The 20,051-nt window shown below is 36.5% G+C and overlaps 1 protein-coding gene across 4 annotated transcripts in view; it reads left to right on the plus strand.

Moving 5' to 3' along the window:
• HEATR5B (HEAT repeat containing 5B) overlaps positions 1 to 19,600 on the plus strand; it is a 91,765-nt gene extending 72,165 nt beyond the window's left edge. For all 4 annotated transcript variants that reach the window (XM_036872754.1, XM_036872756.1, XM_036872753.1 and 1 more), the window contains 9 exons: positions 431 to 668; positions 1,777 to 2,031; positions 3,620 to 3,747; positions 6,402 to 6,546; positions 7,036 to 7,302; positions 8,469 to 8,693; positions 13,646 to 13,797; positions 14,986 to 15,199; positions 18,171 to 19,600. In XM_036872754.1, coding sequence (XP_036728649.1) covers positions 431 to 668; positions 1,777 to 2,031; positions 3,620 to 3,747; positions 6,402 to 6,546; positions 7,036 to 7,302; positions 8,469 to 8,693; positions 13,646 to 13,797; positions 14,986 to 15,199; positions 18,171 to 18,475 — 1,929 coding nt within the window. In that variant the 3' untranslated portion in view covers positions 18,476 to 19,600. The remainder of the gene's footprint in view (positions 1 to 430; positions 669 to 1,776; positions 2,032 to 3,619; positions 3,748 to 6,401; positions 6,547 to 7,035; positions 7,303 to 8,468; positions 8,694 to 13,645; positions 13,798 to 14,985; positions 15,200 to 18,170) is intronic.
• Positions 19,601 to 20,051: the final 451 nt, after the last annotated feature.

Consider the following 20,051-nt stretch of genomic DNA (forward strand, 5'->3'; position numbering starts at 1 on the left):
TCTGTGCCCTTCCCCCCCCTCCCCTCAGCTTTTTTCTTTGACTGCTGTCTAATTGTGTCTAATAAATCTATGAAAGCAAAGGTAACAAACAGGAAGTTATACACTATGGCAAAAAGAAAAAAAAAGAAAGAAAACCACATATAAAGGGGGGGGCTTTGTAAAGTAGAACAAGAGAAGCCAGAAAAAATTCAGAGAACCCTACTCAAGGAATATGCTGTGAGAGCAATAGTCAGAAGTCAGCTCTATAAAAAAAAACGATTGCCTCCAAAGCAGGTGGAATTATTCTTTTGACATTATCCAGAAATCCCAAAGTTGTATACTTTCTAGTATCTGTACTCACTTTCGATGATTCAGCTGTATAATAACAACTTAGAATATGTCATTTCTTAATATTGTGCCTGTTATTTTGTCCTCCTGTATATCTTACTAGGTATATGTGGTTGCCATGAATATTAAAAAAGAAGCAGAGTCAAAACCAAAAAGAGCAATTAAAAATACTGATGATGATGATGATGATTACAGTACCATAGATGAACTACCACCAGACAGTTTAATAACACTCGTACAACCTGAACTGCCAACACTCAGTCGCCTGTGGTTGGCAGCATTAAAAGACTATGCGCTTTTAACTTTACCAGCTGAATTTGCTAGTCAGCTACCCCCAGATGGTAAGTACTGCATTTAGAGTTTTGCTTTTAATAGAGTTCAAAGTAGTAATTAAACAAAATGGAATTGGTGGAGACTAGCAACAATAGTAATAATAACATGTAAAATTTCTGTGGACTTAAACTTGACATTCTCTCATTTAGAGCATGTTCTCCATACTGAATTTGTGAATCCATATATGGCATTAAACTTGTTAGACCAAGCAAAAATGTTCTCACTGTTACAGTAATAACTGTACGAGCTAGGTTACTCTAAATAACTGTGCATAACAAGTCATTATGCATAACCATGATGAAGTATATTGCTGTGTTGGTCAGTGTGTGTATGCAGGGACAGATGTGGCAGTCCTCAGTTTGATAGAGAAAGCAGGAGGAGGGGAAGAATTTGCAGAAGAGTAAAAAAGAAAGAAGAGACAGAGTTCCCTGGCTATGAGAGAAAGGGAAGGTGATGAGGGTTTTAAGAGTTGCTGGCAACAGTGAAGAGGAAGCCTGAGGAAGAGGACCACGGGTAGGGAAAGGTAGAGGGAATTCACAGGCATCAGCATTTGCAGCGAAAAGGCTGGAAACCCTAGCATCAGCGAGGAAGTGACAGGCACTCCAGGTCAGCAGCTGCAGGAAAGACGTTAGTTTTGATAACGCTGTACGAGAATCTCTTTGCCAAATTGCTCTTTTATATGTGCTATGATCTGAATATTTGTGTCACCTCAAAATTCATATGTTGAAACCTAATCCCTGTTGTGATGGAATTAGGAGGTGAGACCTTTGGGAGGTGCTTAGGTCATGAGGGTGGAGCTCCTAGGAGTGGAAGTAGTCCCCTTGTAAAAGAGAACCCACAGAGCTCCCTGGCCCCTTCCACCTTGTGAGGACACAGCAAGAAGGCACTGGCTATGAATCAGGAAGAGGGCCCTCACCCGACCATGCTGGCACCCTGATCTCGGACCTCCAGCCTCCAGAACTATGAGAAATAAATTTCTGTAGTTTATAATCCACCCAGTCTGTGGTATTTTCTTATACCAGCCCAAATGGACTAAGATAGTATGTAACGGTTTTTTTTTAAGGTAGTTGTTCATAAATGAGTATAATAGAAGTAATGTTTTTGATTGCTTTATAGGTGGAGCATTTTATACTCCTGAGACTATTGATACAGCTAGACTTCACTATCGGAATTCCTGGGCCCCAGTTCTCCATGCAGTGGCACTTTGGTTAAATAGCACAGGATTTACATGTTCAGAGTCAGCAGAAGCAGCAGCAATATCAGGTTTACAAAAACGTTCTACACCCATCAATTTAAACCAAGCATCAGGAGCAACGCCTAGTTCTAAATCTTTGCCAGAAATTAACAAAGACAGAATGCATCTGATTTTAGGTAGGTGAGCCATGTTAATGTATTTCAAGATGTATCACTTCTGAAAATGTGTATCTGTAGGGGAGAAAAAACTTCTTTCTACCCTCTTAAGATCTGTGACTGGCTTAAGAATAAAACTGACATAAGACACATTAACAGGAGGAAAGCATACAAATTTATTTAATATTTTTACATGTACACAGGAGTCTTTAGAAGGAAAAAGAAGACCTGAAGAAGCCGTTAGGTCCAGAAGATTGTATACAGTTTTACACAAACAAGAATAAATTGTGAGGGTATGACAAGACAAAGGGGTTTGGGCTAGGCGTGGTAAGTTGTGGGACAGTAATGAGAAAATATATGGGGGAAATAATGGAAGATCAGGCTTATTTTAGTAGTTTTGTTTGGACAGGTCTATTTCAACATCGACTCCCAGTCTCTGGTGGTAAGAATGTTTTCTCCCTGGTACAGAGAGGGCACCTTTCTCATGAGAAATTTTATGACCTGCTTTTAGGTAGAAAGGAGGACAGAGAGCCCTGCCTGCATCTGCTATTTCTCAAATGCCTTCAGCCAAGAAGGTATATTTTGGTGTGGCATGTTTTGAACTCCTTCATATCTTTCATTTTAATGCTATGGAAAAAATTGTTATAGTTCAGAGAAGGGATAGTAAAAAGAGGATTTTTAGCACAGTTTCTAAATTAACTGAATTTTTTATTTAAAAATTTAATTATTAAAAACTACTCTTTAAAAATTCTCTGTCATGTTCACTCACAGAGCAATATTGAATAATTTTCAAGGGAAAAAAGTAAACTATTTTTTTTCAACAGCTTTTCTTTTTACTTGACACTTAACAAATTGCCCCATAAGGAAATAATAAAATGTAAAGTTAAAGCAAATTTGAATGATTCTTATTTATGATTGCTTTATAGATGCTCTTTTTTTTTTTTTTTTTTTTAATAAATTTATTTATTTATTTATTTTTGGCTGTGTTGGGTCTTCGTTTCTGTGCAAGGGCTTTCTCCAGTTGCGGCGAGCGGGGGCCACTCCTCATCGCGGTGCGTGGGCCTCTCACTGTAGCGGCCTCTCCCGTTGCGGAGCACAGGCTCCAGACGCGCAGGCTCAGTAGTTGTGGCTCACGGGCCCAGTTGCTCTGTGGCATGTGGGATCTTCCCAGACCAGGGCGCGAACCCGTGTCCCCCGCATTGGCAGGCGGATTCTCAACCACTGCGCCACCAGGGAAGCCCCTATAGATGCTCTTTTAACACTTAAGAATTTGTCACTCATTTAATGAGAATTAATTTTATAATTTTCATAAATTTATTCTTAATGTATTATTTTAAAATGTCTTTAAATAACTTCTTAATCAAGGTGACCTTGGAACTCCCCCATCCCCTTCCAATGTGATTATTAGCCTCCTTGCAGAGCTACAACCTGTGTTAAGTTTGGCTGCTTATTTTGACAATCATTTTGAACTCACTTTAAGGCATTAATAAATATATGTTAAAAGTAATCTGTAAACAAAATTAAGTAGGTGAAAGTGGGGGAAAAATGGTGTCAAAGCAACAAAGTGTTTTATATTAACAAACCTGTGTGTTTATTTTGTACATTGCAGGCGTGAGTATACAGTTCCTTTGTTCCCCAAGACCTGAGGAGCCTGTTGAACATGTTACAGCTTGTCTACAGGCCTTACACACCTTACTAGATTCTCCTTATGCCCGAATCCATATTGCAGAAGATCAGGTACAGTATATTTCTATGATAGATAATTTATGCTTTGTGTTCATCGTATTTATCTTAAGATAATTTTCTCACATATGAAATAAGTATTATATAATAAGCATTCAGGATTTTGGCTTCATCTAAGACCCTATATTGAAAGTTGGATGACCAGGCACAGCTAGACTACAGATTGTCACTGTACCTTCTTTGATCAGTTCATCAGCAGTCAAGTAAAACTAAAAATTTAAAGGATGTCTTCAGGGACTTCCCTGGTGGCACAGTGGTTAAGAATCCTCCTGCCAGTGTGGGGAACACGGGTTCGATCCCTGGTCTGGGAAGATCCCATATGCCGTGGAGCAACTAAGCCCATGCTCCACAACTACTGAGCCTGCACTCTAGAGCCCATGAGCCACAGCTACTGAGCCTGCGTGCCACAACTACCGAAGCCTGCCGCACGCCTAGAGCCCATGCTCCGCAACAAGAGAAGCCACTGCAATGAGAAGCCTGTGCGCTGCAACAAAAAGTAGCCCCTGCTCACAGTAACTAGAGAAAGCCCACACGCAGCAATGAAGACCCAGTGCAGCCAAAAAAATAAATAAAATTAAATAAATAAATAAGGATGGCTTCAGTCCCAGTTAATGATTCTACTAATAAAGGGCTGAAGTGATTCATAAGGCTATTAAATAAATTATGTCACTTTTAAATGATTAAGTTTTATCTCTCATTTAATGAAATTTTTATGCGCTGACTCAAGTACTTATTTAAAAAGTTTAATGAATTGCTTTTTCTAATTTATGTATGGAGTATTTAGAGGATTTTATTCATGTTACAGAACCAAGTTACCACTGGATTTGTTATTCTTTTTAATTAGGAATTTTATTTTCGTAATAACCATTTCTTTGAACACCATACTACCAAATGGTATCACTTGGGATAATTTTCCATAAAACACAAACAGATAAAAAGCAAAGTTCTCATTATTGTATTATATCAAAATTAGTTTTGCACATAGTGCTGCTCGAAAAAAAACCCCAAATGAAACAAAACAAAGCATGTGCTGTGTGATTACAAGCTTCACTCACTGATGAACTCTTCTTGTACCCCAGCCTTGTAGCCTGAAGCTGTGCCTCAGCTAAACTACAGATTACTGCAGGAAACTTGAGGGTTGTTTTCAAATGGTCAAACCAATAAAATTTAATCTATGAATGAAGGTGTGTGACATATTATGTTAAAACCAAAATAACTGAGTGTAAATATAGTAGATTGAATGACATGGTTAAATGTGTATTCCAGAAATACAACAGACATAAATTTGATCACCCCATCAATCTTGTAGTGGTTGATTTTTAAGACATGAAAAGGGAGGAGGGAGGTCAATTATGAGGCCATTTTCATAATTCCAGAGACATAATGAGTCCACTGGCCTCCGAAAACTGAATAAAGGAAGAAGGAAAGAGGGCCAAGACTGGAACCTTAGGGATAAATAGCAAATAAGGATTGAGATGAAGGAAATAAATCAGCAGTGGAACAACTAGAGAGGAAGGAGGAGAACCAAAAGAATCCAGAATCCAAGTCTGAGTTAATCACCACTAAATCCACAGCACGGGGCATAGGACTTAGCATGTTGTTGGTGCTCTGATACTGACTAAAGACCAGATGCCAGTTTAAAAAAAAAAAACAACAGAATTATCAAAGATGAGGGAGTTTCAAGGACAGACAACAGTCTCAAAAGGGACAGAATCCAGTAAATAAGGACAGAAAAGAGTCCCATGGAGGTTATTGGTGACCTCAGGCATAGCGTTTTCTCAGGTGGATCAAGCCAGATTATAGAAGATTGAGGAGTAAATGAGAGAGTGAAGGAAGTGGCAGCATTCGGTCTGGGAAAGGAAGAAACAAGACAGAGACAGAAGAGAACATGGGGGCAGATGGAAGGCTCTGAGAGGTTTTTTGAGGTGTTGGGGGGAAATTAGATAGGAAAGACTTGAGCAGATACTTATCCTGGGGAAGAGGAGCTTAGCTAGAGAGCGAGGTTGACAACATACGGGGTATGATTGATGTCCTTGGAGAATCCTTGGGAAGTCAAACAGGATGGGGTAGCAGGCATTTGAGGAAAGATTAATCAGTCTTGGACAAGGGCTGGACACTTGATCTTAAGGAAAGAGGTAAAAGTGGCTTTGGTTGCAATTAAATTTTTTTCTCCCTCTGAAATTTGAGGTGGGTTCATTGGATGGGTTTGATGTGGAAGATTGTAAGAGGCTTTTTAAAGTGAGTGGTAAGCGGTAGAAGTTTGTAATAGTTCTGAGATGAATCTGAGAGGGACTCACCAGAATGCCAGAATTTCTGGTAGACTACTCTTGGTACTTAGGTTGGAAATCATAAATTTTAGTGGCACTGGATGCTAGCAATATTGTTTAGTCCTAAAGAGAAAAGAAATAGGAGAATGACCATTTTTAAATGGAAAAATTACTTAAATACATAATGTAATTTTTGACTGAAAATATGTTCAGATAAAATATGACCCTTTTTCAAGATTGTTATAATATTTGCTACATAGTCCAATATATTAATTTTAGCTACCAAATTTATTTATTTTTACATGTATATTTTCTTAGATTTAATAATATAAATGTATCCTTTGAAATTAAAATTAATTTCTCTGTATTAATTTATAATAGCTGATTGGTGTTGAGTTGCTGAGTGTTTTACACCGCCTCCTACTGACCTGGAACCCACCATCCGTCCAGCTGCTGGTGACTGGAGTTGTGCAACAGATAGTAAGAGCTGCTCAGGATTATTTGCAAGAAAAAAGAAACACACTAAGTAAGCACTAGAAATTACACTAACATTGAAGTAGATTTATTTGTACTGTAATTTTTAAAATATTGATGCCAGGAAGTTGTTAATTAAAAAATTTAACCATACATTTAGAAGCTTTGCAATTGATTTTGCTTTCCTTAGCATGACGCAAATGGAATTGCTCATATTCAGCTATCTTTCACCTTCAAAAGGGTCAACTTCACACGTTTCAGCCTAACATATGTGTTACTCCTGTTATGAAATACATTCCTAATAAAAATACCTAATAAAATTTTCGAAGTAAAAAATGAATTGTCCATTACTTTTAAGGAGAGGTAAATAAACAGAATTCTAGTCAGGCAGAGAATTACTCTGAGAAGGACATAGGGCATCAGTTAAACATTTAGTTGTAAATTCTTCGAAAGAATTTATTAAGTATGCTTATTGTGTTGTTTCATCTACTATTTTTTATTTTGTTTGCTGGAAATTTCACCAAATTTTCTTTTACCCAAGATGAAGATGATATGGAAAAAGAGTCCTGTCCTGTATTAGGAGAAGGAGGTGACAGTGGTGGTCTTATTCCTGGAAAATCTCTTGTGTTTGCAACTATGGAGCTGTTGATGTTCATTTTAGTGCGGCATATGCCGCATCTCAGTACCAAGATGTCGGACTCTCCAAGTCACGTAGCCACTAAAACTCGTCTGTCAGAAGAAAGTGCTCGTTTGGTGGCAGCCACAGTTACCATACTCTCTGACTTACCATCCCTTTGTTCACCTGCTGGTACGGTATTGATCACTATTTGGAAATGTGTTATACTGTATTAGAGATGAGGTTGCCTTTGATTTTAAGTGCTATTATGATTTATTTTCCTCTTAAATCTTAAAGGAGAAGTAGGGGTTTTTTTAAGGGTTTGTTTACCTTTAGGAGCCTATAAAGAAAGACTAAAGATTTAAGAAGTCAAAAACCCAGGATACTCTTTTCAGATACATGTCAAACAAACTTCAGCAAAGAGGTAGAACCACAGTTTGAGGGAAGACATCGAATGTTAGCAGATAGACATAAAGTGGAATTACTAAACCCTTTATTTTCTGATCTGGTCGCTACTCTTGAGCAACGCTGACAAACTAACAAATGTCAGAGGAGAGTGACAACCAACTTGAAGGAGCAACTAAAAGAATTACAGCTGAAAAAGATAATAGCTGTCTGCAGACACCTGAAGAACTAGTGGATGGAAAAGTAGACTTTCCCTCTGTTGTATCTAGAAGGTAGAGATGGTATCAGGATATATAAAGGTAAATTTCAGTTCAACACAAGCCTACAGATATGAAAACAATGAATTCTCCATCATTGAAGTTCTGTAGGCAGACTACAGTGGCTGCATGTCAGAGCGGTGAAGGGAGTCTTTCATTAAGTGGGTGGTTGATTTGATTACCTTAAAGTTCTTTCAGCTACAAATCCTAGGATTCTTTCATCTCTTTTTGGCTTACCTGTGTAGTCTTCTTATCAGTTTCCTGACTTGGTTACTACATTGACTGACTTAGTACTAAGGTTCACTTAGTACAATGAGATTGATTACTTGTCTTGGAATTGCTACATGATTCACCAAGTTTCTCAGGTACTTCTCAGAGTATTTGGTAGTGTTTTCCTTCTGTTTTTCTACCTTTCTTCCTTATTTTCATTATGAAGGGCATGATTATTAAATAGGTGAAATACTAGAAGTAATAAAAACAAGGCAAGCTGGGAAAAGAAGGAAAATATTTCTTTTGAAATAACTTGTGACTTTCTTTTTTTTTTCAAACATTGAATTATAGTAATAGTAATGCAGTAAATTTTGTATAAATACAAGGAAAAGAAATAATATTAAACCATAAAAAATATAAACAATTGAAATAACTATAATATGGGAACTATTAATTATGAGGCAATCTGATTTGTTTTTATTTCAGGATGTATGACAATCCTGCCCACGATTCTGTTTTTAATTGCAAGAATATTGAAAGACACAGCGATAAAGTCTGCAGATAATCAGGTTCCTCCACCAGTCAGTGCAGCTCTTCAAGGGATCAAAAGTATTGTGACACTTTCAATGGCCAAAACTGAGGATACTCAAAAACAGTGGACAGCTCTAATTCGTAGCACTCTCGCATGCATCCTAGAATATTCTCAACCAGGTAATCTAATCAGTTTTAAATTTTTAAAAGTTTATTAGGATATCTGTTCCCTAATAACTAATTGAATGAGCTCATCAGAATCAACTCAGAGAAGTATTTTCGTCCCATCTTTCAGATGTGAACTTTTAGTTCCCCATTCTGGATATTGACTCTGAATGCCCTTGTCTTAGCACTTATATACATTTTGGGAGGTTTCCCCGAAAAGAAAGGACGTGTGCATATAAAACTCTTTTTTTTTTTAAAATTAATTAATTAATTAATTTATGGCTGTGTTGGGTCTTCGTCTCTGTGCGAGGGCTCTCTCCAATCGCGGCAAGTGGGGGCCACTCTTCATCGCGGTGCGCGGGCCTCTCACCATCGCGGCCTCTCCTGTTGCGGAGCACAGGCTCCAGACGCGCAGGCTCAGCAATTGTGGCTCACGGGCCCAGTTGCTCCGCGGCATGCGGGATCCTCCCAGACCAGGGCTCGAACCCGTGTCCCCCGCACTGGCAGGCAGACTCCCAACCACTGCGCCACCAGGGAAGCCCCTAAAACTCTTATACATTGTTTTGAACTCCTATATAGTTGCCCATCACTTATATTTATCAATTATTATTCATTCCCCTAACAATGGATATTTTTGTCATTTCTGATTTTTCCCAATTATAAAAATTGTCTCAGTGAACATCCTTATAAATTCCTTATGCACATGTGCTATGAGATTTTCTAGGGCATACGCCTATAAGTGGAATTGACGACACATTTAAATTTTATCAGACATTGCCACATTGCTCTCCAAAGTAGCTGTATGAATTTGCACTTCTACCAGCAGTGCATGATCCCCACCAATACATGGTATTTCAGACGTTTAAATTTCATTATCTGATAAGTAAAACGTACTATCTTACTGTTTTAATTGGCATTTTTCATTTTCCTACTGAGTATAAGCATTTTTCATGTTTGTGTCTAATTTGGGGGAAAATGCTTATTCACATTTTTGTCCATTTTTCTTCTGTGTTTGACTTTTTCTTTCATTTTATTTCTGTGGTAAATGTGAAAGGATTGAAAACAGAATAATAATTAAAGATTTGCCATATTGCCTACTAAAACATTTCCACACTATCTAAAACTGTGGAGTGGGCCCAAGAACGAACAGATAGGGCAATGAAACAGAAGAGATTGTTTTAAAACAGACATTCATCCACATGAGAATATAATACATGATAAGGGCACATTCATTATTCTTCAAATGGTTTGTGTCAATTAGCCATTTCAGATATCAGTTCCAGTTAGGCCCTCTCCTTATATCATGACTCTAAGTAAATATGAGGTAAGTTAGAATGATAATGTAAAATTTTTAAAATAGGTAAACAAAGAAAATATAGGTGACTCCTTTATGTCAGAATGACAAAGGACTATGTAAGTGTAAGTGAATGGTAAATATCATAGAGGAAAATATCAGTGTATTGGACTATAGAATTTAACGTCTACCTGTCAAAAATGATAGCATTAAAAAATGGTTGATAAATCCTAAAAATTCTTATCAGAAGGAAAAAGAATTTTTTCCTGTTTCTTTAATTTTGTATCTATATGAGATGATGGATGTTCGCTAAACTTGTGATGATCATTTCATGATGTATGTAAGTCAGATCATTATACTGTGCACCTTAAACTTATATAGTACTGTGTGTCAATTGTATCGCAATAAAACTGGAAGAGGGGCTTCCTTGGTGGCGCAGTGGTTGAGAATCTGCCTGCCGATGCAGGGGACACGGGTTCGAGCCCTGGTCTGGGAAGATCCCACATGCCGCGGAGCAACTAGGCCCGTGAGCCACAACTACTGAGCCTGCGCGTCTGGAGCCTGTGCTCCGCAACAAGAGAGGCCGCAACAGTGAGAGGCCTGCGCACCGCGATGAAGAGTGGCCCCCACTTGCCGCAACTGGAGAAAGCCCTCACACAGAAACGAAGACCCAACACAGCCAAAAATAAATAAATAAATAAAAAATTAAAAAAAAAAAAACTGGAAGAAAAAAATTAAAAAAATAAAAGATACCTAAAAAAAAGACAGATCAAAAACTGAAAATAATATTTATGTCAGTGTTAATATCATTAATGTACAAAGAAGTCTTTTAAGAAAGAAGGAAAGAGCACACATTATTAAAAAGGAAATAGAGATGCCCACCAAGTATATAAAAAAGTTAGCCACATTATTATATAAGCAAAGAAATACAAACAAAAACAAAGTAATATAAATTTTTACCTGTAAAACTGATTTTAAAAAATTGTGAGTATGTACAGGTGGAATTGATACCAGGAGAACATTTTCATACTTTGTTGAAGGGAATTAATACAGTTTAAACTTTCAGGGAATCAATTCTGCAAAATATACACAGAGCCTTTAAGAATTCATACTCTGGGGCTTCCCTGGTGGCGCAGTGGTTGAGAACCTGCCTGCTAATGCAGGGGACTCGGGTTCGAGCCCTGGTCTGGGAGGATCCCACATACCGCGGAGCAACTGGGCCCGTGAGCCACAACTACTGAGCCTGCGTGTCTGGAGCCTGTGCTCCGCTACAAGAGAGGCCACGATAGTGAGAGGCCCGCGCGCTGCAATGAAGAGTGGCCCCCGCTTGCCGCAACTAGAGGAAGCCCTCGCACAGAAACGAAGACCCAACACAGCCAAAAAAATAAATAAATAATAATTAAAGGTGCTAATAATTAAAAAAAAAAATTTTCATACTCTGACCTTATTGATCAGAAACTTGTGTTCAAGGTTATTTATCACAGTCTATTTTATAATATTGAAAATACAAAAGTGATAAATATAACTATCTGGCAGTGGGAAAAAATATTAAATATATCATGGTATACTCATTTGGATTATATATCCATTATATCTATTAAAAATCATGTTTATAAATAATTATATATAAAAAAACTAACCCAGACCAGAAGGAATTAATCAAAAACCTAGAAATTAAACTATCGCTAGATGGTAGTATTACAAGTTTTATTTTCTTTCCCATACACTTGTTATATTTTAAACAAACCATGTACTACTTATATCACCTGAACTTTTTTAGTATTAATATTTGGAAGGGAAAACTTTAACTAGTTTTATTAATGTTACTAAAACAATTTAGCTTTATCATGAGTTAATATTTTTCTTTTTAGCATAGATTTTTAACAAACTAAAGAAACATTAAATGCCATAATTATATACGAATGTAAATGTATATGTGTGTACATTGATAGAACAAGAAAAAGTAGTTAAGAATTCATTTAAAAATATAAATACTGTTTCAGTTTTCATGGGGGTGTCCATAATCAATAATCATATTTTTTAAATTGTCAATTATAAGAGAAGGTTTTGATATTTTATCCTAGTTCATTCATGTTAGATGAATTTAAAGGTATATGATAAGATAATTAACTTGCCTATGATAACCTGTCCAGAACTGAATTCTCAGTAGGCACAGTCAGTATGAAGTAGGGATCAAAGCCATGGGTGTATTTTTATAGTAGATGTAAGCAAGGCAAGCAGAATTTCTTGCTTTACGAGAAGAGTTTTGTAATAGAGAATTTCCTTTATGGAAATCATATTTCTTATTATAAATTCTGAGACTTCCACTTTAAAAAATGTGCCAGTGTATGTATGTGAACACACACACACACACACACACACACACCCCTCCATGGATGTAATGAATCACTCTTAAGATTGCTATAATATTTTTTTTCATTTTTAAAACCTTCAATTTTGAAATAGATTTCAAACTTTTTAAAATATTACAAGAATAATATAGTGAACTTCAGCATACCCTTCTAGATTTCACCAGTTGTTAACATTTGTTGCATGTTTTATTTTTTCTATAATCCACATATTATTATTGTTGATATTATTATTAATTTTGCTGAACCATTTGAGAATACATTGAAGGCATCATGACTCTTTACTCCTAAATACTTCACAGATATCCTAAGAACAAGAACAGTCTCTTACATAACCACTGAAAAATTATCAAATTGAGGCAATTTAACATTGATACAGGGCCTCCCTGGTGGCGCAGTGGTTGAGAATCCACCTGCCAATGCAGGGGGCATGGGTTCGATCCCTGGTCCGGGAAGATCCCACATGCCGCGGAGCAACTAAGCCCGTGCGCCACAACTACTGAGCCTGCACTCTAGAGCCTGCAAGCCACAACTACTGAAGCCCACGCGCCTAGAGCCCGTGCTCTGCAACAAGAGAAGCTATTACAATGAGAAGCCTGCGTGCAGCAACGAAGACCCAACACAGCCAAAGATAAATAAATAAATAAATTTGTATATATAAAAAAAAAAAAGTCAGAGAGAGAGAGGGTCATTGTTCAAGAATGAAAGATTTGGGCTTCCCTGGTGGCGCAGTGGTTGAGAGTCTGCCTGCCAATGCAGGGGACACGGGTTCGAGCCCTGGTCTGGGAAGATCCCACATGCCGCAGAGCGGCTGGGCCCGTGAGCCACAATTGCTGAGCCTGCGCGTCTGGAGCCTGTGTGCTCCGCAACAGGAGAGGCCGCGATGGTGAGAGGCCCGCGCACCGCGATGAAGAGTGGCCCCCGCTTGCTGCAACTAGAGAAAGCCCTCGCACAGAAACGAAGACCCAACACAGCCATAAATAAATAAATAAATAAATAAGTAAAAATTTAAAAAAAAAAAGAGTTTAAAAAAAAAAAAAAAGAAACACTGAGGGAAAATGTTTCCCCTTCTAAAAAAAAAAAAAAAAAAAAAAGAATGAAAGATTTTTTAAAATTTTGGTCTTATATTGGAGTTTAGTTGATTTACAATGTTGTATTAGTTTCAGGTGTACAGCAAAGTGATTTAATGATACATATACATATATTTATTCTTTTTCAGAAGAATTAAATTTCAAAACATTTTAGAAACAGCATATTGCTTTCATTTTTATATGTATCAGTATTTCATTATTCATATATTTCAGAAGATTCTATGCCTATGCCTGATGAAGTAAGCATGCTAACAGCAATTGCACTCTTCCTGTGGTCTGCTGGTAGTGAAATAATAGGAGTCCAGTCACTGCAGAACGGCTGCATGAACAGATTTAAAAACGCATTAAATTCATGTGACCCATGGGTAAGTTACACTTAAAACATAGTGTTAAACCTTCCACTTTATCAAGAAAATTTCAGATTGATTCATTAAAATTTGTGATACATCAAATGAAAACTTAAGTATTTGCTATATGACTTTTCAACAGAAAACTGGAAAAGATCACTGGTTTAAGCATTAGGAGAGACATGTATATGTTTATTTATATCTACAGAAATTGCCCAGTATCTAAAATATTTGCTCAACCCTGGCCTATATTGGTAGAGACTTTATGTGTTCTGTTTCTCACTGTTTACATAATGACACCATTAAAGGATAAATATATATTATAACATGTTTTAATGGGCCTATTGGAAACTCTGTTTTCTAGAAAATAAGTTTTATTGTTTTACAGTGTTAGTGTCTAAACTAATGATTCTCAAACCTGCTGCACATCAGGAAAAAAAAGCAATTTAGTTACATCTACCACTATCTTCCTAAACCAGAGTCTCCAGAAGTGTGGTCCACAGATCTGTATTTTAAAAATATTCCCCAGGCATTTTTTATGTCCAGTGATGTTTTGTAGCTTTTCTTCCACCAAAGCACTGAAACAGTTTCCCCTCAATATTTTTCACGTACGTTGATGTGTTGATGGACCTTCCTTTTTTTGTTTGTTTGTTTGTTTCTTATTAACATGAAGTCTTTCTAATCTAAAGTAGAGCCACTGAGACCTTACTTTCTAGGCCTGGAACACTTAAATTGGTTTAAGCAGTCATTTCCAGGGAATCCAAATGGAGTTGAGGTGTCTAAGTAATATATTTTTATAGCTTTGTTTGACATCGTTCAAATATTAGCCTTCCATACTAAATATATTAGATTAAAGTGGGAGGGAGATTTATAAATTAAAGAAAGAATTAAAAACACAAATTAGTATTCCTGGTCTCTAATTTCTTATACACTATAGAAATACACAAATTATATTAGCAGTGGTAATTTGGGAGTTAACATATAAGGAATGTTTATTGGTTTAATTTCTTTTCAGTTTTATTTAGTTAGCATGTTGGAAGTTTTATTACTCCATTTCTGTAAGTAGAAATGGCATTAATTCTTCCCACATTTTTATTTTCATCCTGCATTATTGCTTGTTTTCAGTATATATTAAGATGCAGTGTGATTGTAGAGCAGATAAGAACTGTCACACATGTAAATTAATAAAATGATTTTCTTGTGTAGGTTCAAGCCAAATGTTACCAGCTTCTCCTCTCAGTCTTTCAGCATTCCAATCGTGCCCTTTCAACCCCCTACATCCATTCATTAGCTCCAATAGTGGTTGAAAAGCTAAAAGCTGTTGAGAGAAACAGACCAGCCAGTAATACAGAACTTTTAGCTGTTCAAGAAGGAATCAAAGTTCTTGAAACATTGGTTGCTCTTGGGGAAGAACATAACAGTAAGTATTTTTCTCTAAAGAGCCACTATTCTAAAACGAAGATTTGTATTATATATAAATCTTCTTTGCTATTTGACACAGGCCATTGCAACAGTAAGTTTACTAAGGGTGGTTACTGTCTGAAAGATTAATGTCTTTGCTCATGATGCTAACAAAATTGAGTTGATTTATGTTTATTTTTTAAGAGCAAGAGGTTAAATTACCGATGGCATTTGAACCCACGGATTGTTTTATTTTCTAGGAATGTACTCTTTAAGAACCAGGGAAAATATACCTGCCTAATAGATTTTTAAAAATAATATATTTTGGTGTTCATAATAGAGGTGTCAAAGCTTTTTAACAAATAGGACAAATAGGACCAGATTAGCACTAATGATGCCAAACATCATTATTAAAATACCTCAAAATTTGAAATTTTTAAATTATTGTTTTTTAATTTAATGAAGAACTACCACATACATCCATTTAACCAGAGATGTATGCAGCTTAAAACTTACTCCTCTTTATTCCCTGCTAAATCTTAATTTCATCACAATCTAAAATTTATCTTAAAAAATATGACAATTATTACAGAAAGACTGTACTTTTTAAACTAGTACCTTATGATTGAATGTTAAGCTGTTTCCAGTTTTTCAAGGTCATAAATAACTGAGATAAGTATTCTTTCTTTTTATATAAATTTATTTTATTTTATTTATTTTTGGCTGTGTTGGGTCTTCGTTGCTGAGCACGGGCTTTCTCTAGTTGCGGCTAGCAGGGGCTGCTCTTCCTTGCGGTGCGCGGGCTGCTTATTGTGGTGGCTTCTGTTGTTGCAGAGCATGAGCTCTAGGCGCACGGGCTTCAGTAGTTGTGGCACGCAGACTCAGTAGTTGTGGCTCACGGGCTTAGTTGCTCAGCGGCATGTGGATCTTCCCGGACCAGGGCTCGAACCCATGTCCCCTGCATTGGCAGGCAGATCCTTAACCACTGTGCCACCAGGGAAGTCTGAGATGAGTATTCCTGTACAGGTATCTTTGCACACATTTTTTAATTATTTCTATCAGGTAAATTTTTTTAAGTGACATTATTGGGACAAAAGGAATGCACATTCTAAGGCTTTTAATATGTATTGCTAGATTACTCTCCAGATAAAAATTACATCAGTTTTTACTATCATAAAATTTTTCCTCTTCTCTTGAAAGAGTTTCACACAAAATTGGAAAGGTAGTGGAGATTTTTTAAAAGCTACTGCTGATAGCTTACCTATAAAATAATAATCCAGAACTATTACAGTGGAAGAGAAGAATACAGAAGCGATTATGAAAAATGTTGCTCTGACTTGACGAGTAACTGGTTATGGGGACAAGAGAAAGAGAAGAGCCAAATATTACTGTGTTACTTGGAAGAAGCATGGAAGCAACGTTAAAACTGGAAAGGTCAGGAAGAAGAGCTGTTTGGGAAGAGTTGATAAGTTTAGTTGAAACTAGATAGTAACAGATTATTTGGGTAGAAATGTTATGACTGACATCATGGCCCATGTTTGGTAACTCAACATAATTTTATCTTTATGTTTATTTTACTCACTGTAACTCCATAAACATGGGGACTAAATCTTATTCATTTTGTAATCTTAACACTGAGCTTATTGACTTTTGCATAGTCAGTATTTAAATATGTTTGAGTTGAGTTGACTCTAGAGATCAGTTCCTGAACAGGTGCCCTAATTTAGTTAGGGAAGAGGGTCTTATACTTTTTCAAATAATTCTCTATTGTTTGAATTCTTTTAACAGCAGAATATATTTATGTATTATTCATGAAATTAAATATAGTTTAATAGTTAATTAGACTTCAACAAGGTTCATTAAATAAATAACCCTTTAATTTTCCATTTAAGAGTCAATTAATTTAAGGTATGAAATAACCAAAGCAGTGTAGCTTCAATTCTCCAACCAATTTCTAGTATTTAGTATTAGTGAATTACATCAACAGTAAGCACCATCACGATTTCTTCATTTTTTAAGGGACTGCTTCACTCAGATAACAGATGTTTTGTACTATAGCAAGACTTCTAAGAGGCAGAATAAGCAATTGTCATTTTTTTTTTTTTTTAAATTAATTTATTTATTTATTTATGGCTGTGTTGGGTCTTCGTTTCTGTGCGAGGGCTTCCTTTAATTGCGGCGAGCGGGGGCCACTCTTCATCCCCGTGCGCGGGCCTCTCACTATCGGCGAGCGGGGGCCACTCTTCATCCCCGTGCGCGGGCCTCTCACTATCGCGGCCTCTTTTGTTGCGGAGCACAGGCTCCAGACGCGCAGGCTCAGTAGTTGTGGCTCACGGGCCCAGTTGCTCCGTGGCATGTGGGATCTTCCCAGACCAGGGCTCGAACCCGTGTCGCCTGCATTGGCAGGCAGATTCTCAACCACTGCGCCACCAGGGAAGCCCTGCAATTGTCATTTTTTAAAAATTAAAACTAAATCTGAGTCTAAGTGCCATGCAAAAACCGAAGGGAGATGGTTGCCATCACATTAATGTATACATTCACTCATTCCTTTGATAGTATCCTCCTAATGAATGCTTCAGGTTTCTGTTCCCGATTCCCTCTAATCTCCAACCTCCCTATTCTGGAATACCCTTAAAATTTTCATAATTTTATTCTCAAAATACATTTTACCAGATGACAATTATAAAGTGTTCATTCCTTTTTAACCTTTTAGCCAGTATTTTTTTAATAAAACAAATTAATATAAATGAAAAATATATAATCTTAACAGGAAATCAAACCTGATTTCCTCCCCTAACATGGCTTGGACAGTTAGTAAGTATTCAATATTAATTATGAATAATTATTGAGGTCTAAAATTAGATCGTGCACATTTATTTCTATTTTATTATAATTCAGACTACCATAGTAATTGCCTAGTTTTTAAATAAAGGTTTATTGTAATTTTCAGACTTGTGATCATCTTCAGACTTTATCTTTGTTATTTGCAGGAGTCCAATTACTTGCTCTTTTAGTTCCCACTTTGATCTCTTACCTGCTGGATGAAAATTCTTTTGCCTCAGCAAGCACAGCTTCCAAAGATCTTCATGAGTTTGCACTCCAGAATTTAATGCATATTGGACCTCTGTATCCACATGCTTTCAAGACAGTAATGGGAGCGGCTCCCGAGCTGAAAGTGCGTTTGGAAACTGCTGTTCGAGCGAGCCAAGCCAGCAAAGCTAAAGCAGCCGCCAGGCAGCCGGCCCCGGCCGTGCATTCTGCACCAACAATTAAGCTAAAAACAAGTTTCCTTTAATGTGCTGTTCCATTCGTTTTTGTTTATTTTGTCCACTAGCACCTAATTATTGATAGCCACTGTATCATTCCAGTCTATAGGTTCTACTTTATTTGTATATAGGAATTATATGCTTCCAAGTAGGGTAAGTGAAATAATGCTCACACTGGTTTCTGATTTTGAAGGAATGATTTTTTTTTTTATTATGTGGTGAATGTGCTTTCATTTTTTTCCTAATAATGTTTCTCTTTTATTAATTTATTTTTTAAACACTGAGCCATAGTCTTTTAAATTAAATGCAAAAAAATTGTATCATGTAGTTGAGCGGCCTATTGATATTGTCAGGGGAAAAAATAGGTCATATTCAGCATCTGTTATAAAAAAAAATTAATTGAAAAGCAAGCTGAATTTAAATTTTGAAGTAACCAAAATAATGTAAAGTGTCGGTTTTGTGGTGTATCTATTAAGAATAAAGTTACATTTTCTTAGCATTTCTCAGAAAGTCCTTACCTTTCAGATAGATCTTTTTACTTTCATATTAGATTACTAAATTATACTTGTGTATATTTTAGTTAACTAAATTAAAACTCATTTAAACATTCATTAAAATGTTTCAAATGTGGAATAATGTTCTGGGTTTTTTTAATGGCTAAAATTTGGCCTCACTTATGCTTTGTAATTACAGAGCCTTGAGTCTGGCTCTGATGGTTAGTTTCATTCATCAAATATTTATTGAGTTCCTACCGTGTATAAGGCATCAAGCTAAGTGCTGCAGGGCATACAAAAATGAATTAGTCATAATTATAGTTATGCCAATCTCTCATGCAGTGGGAATTTTACCAGTCAAATAGATAATTGATGACATGAATGTTTGCCACAGTGTTTAGCACACTTCAAACACCAAGTTTTACCACACAGTGTAATATAGACTGAACCTTTCTGAACATTCCAAAGGCATACCTATTCATCTTCTGCTACCTCCTACTTATTCTCTCTCATACCCTCACTGATTGGCAGCTAATACAGCCTTGCCTTCCTCATTTAGTCTTTAGACCTCAGATAGGTGCGTTCTCACCTATTTTCTTACTGACTTTTATTTCTGCAAGGGTTTTTTGTATTTTACACCTGCTTTTCCAAAGTTATTCTCCTTGTTTTTTAGAGTTTTTTTGGTAACACTTATCGAGATACAATTCACATACCATACAATTTGCCCATTTTAAATGTATAATTCAATAGTTTTTAGTATGTTCACAATGTACTATAACCATCACCACAATCAGTTGTGAACATTTTCATTACCCCAAAAGAAATCTGGTACCCTTTAGCTGTCGCCCCACAAGCTCTCTGCTTCCCCCCAGCCTTACACTATTACTGATCTGCTTTCTGTCTCTATCAATTCTCCTATTATGAACATTTCATGTAAATGAAATCATACACTATGTGTTCCTTTGTGACTGGCTTCTTAACATTTTTAAGGTTCATCCATGTGGTAGCATACATCAGTACTGCATCCCTTTTAATGGCTGAATACTGTTCCGTTCTATTTATATTATATTTTGTTTATCCATTCATTAGTTGATGGGCGTTTGGGTTGTTT

Source organism: Balaenoptera musculus, chromosome 13 (genome assembly GCF_009873245.2).
Source record: "Balaenoptera musculus isolate JJ_BM4_2016_0621 chromosome 13, mBalMus1.pri.v3, whole genome shotgun sequence".
Classification (NCBI taxonomy): Eukaryota; Metazoa; Chordata; class Mammalia; order Artiodactyla; family Balaenopteridae; genus Balaenoptera; species Balaenoptera musculus.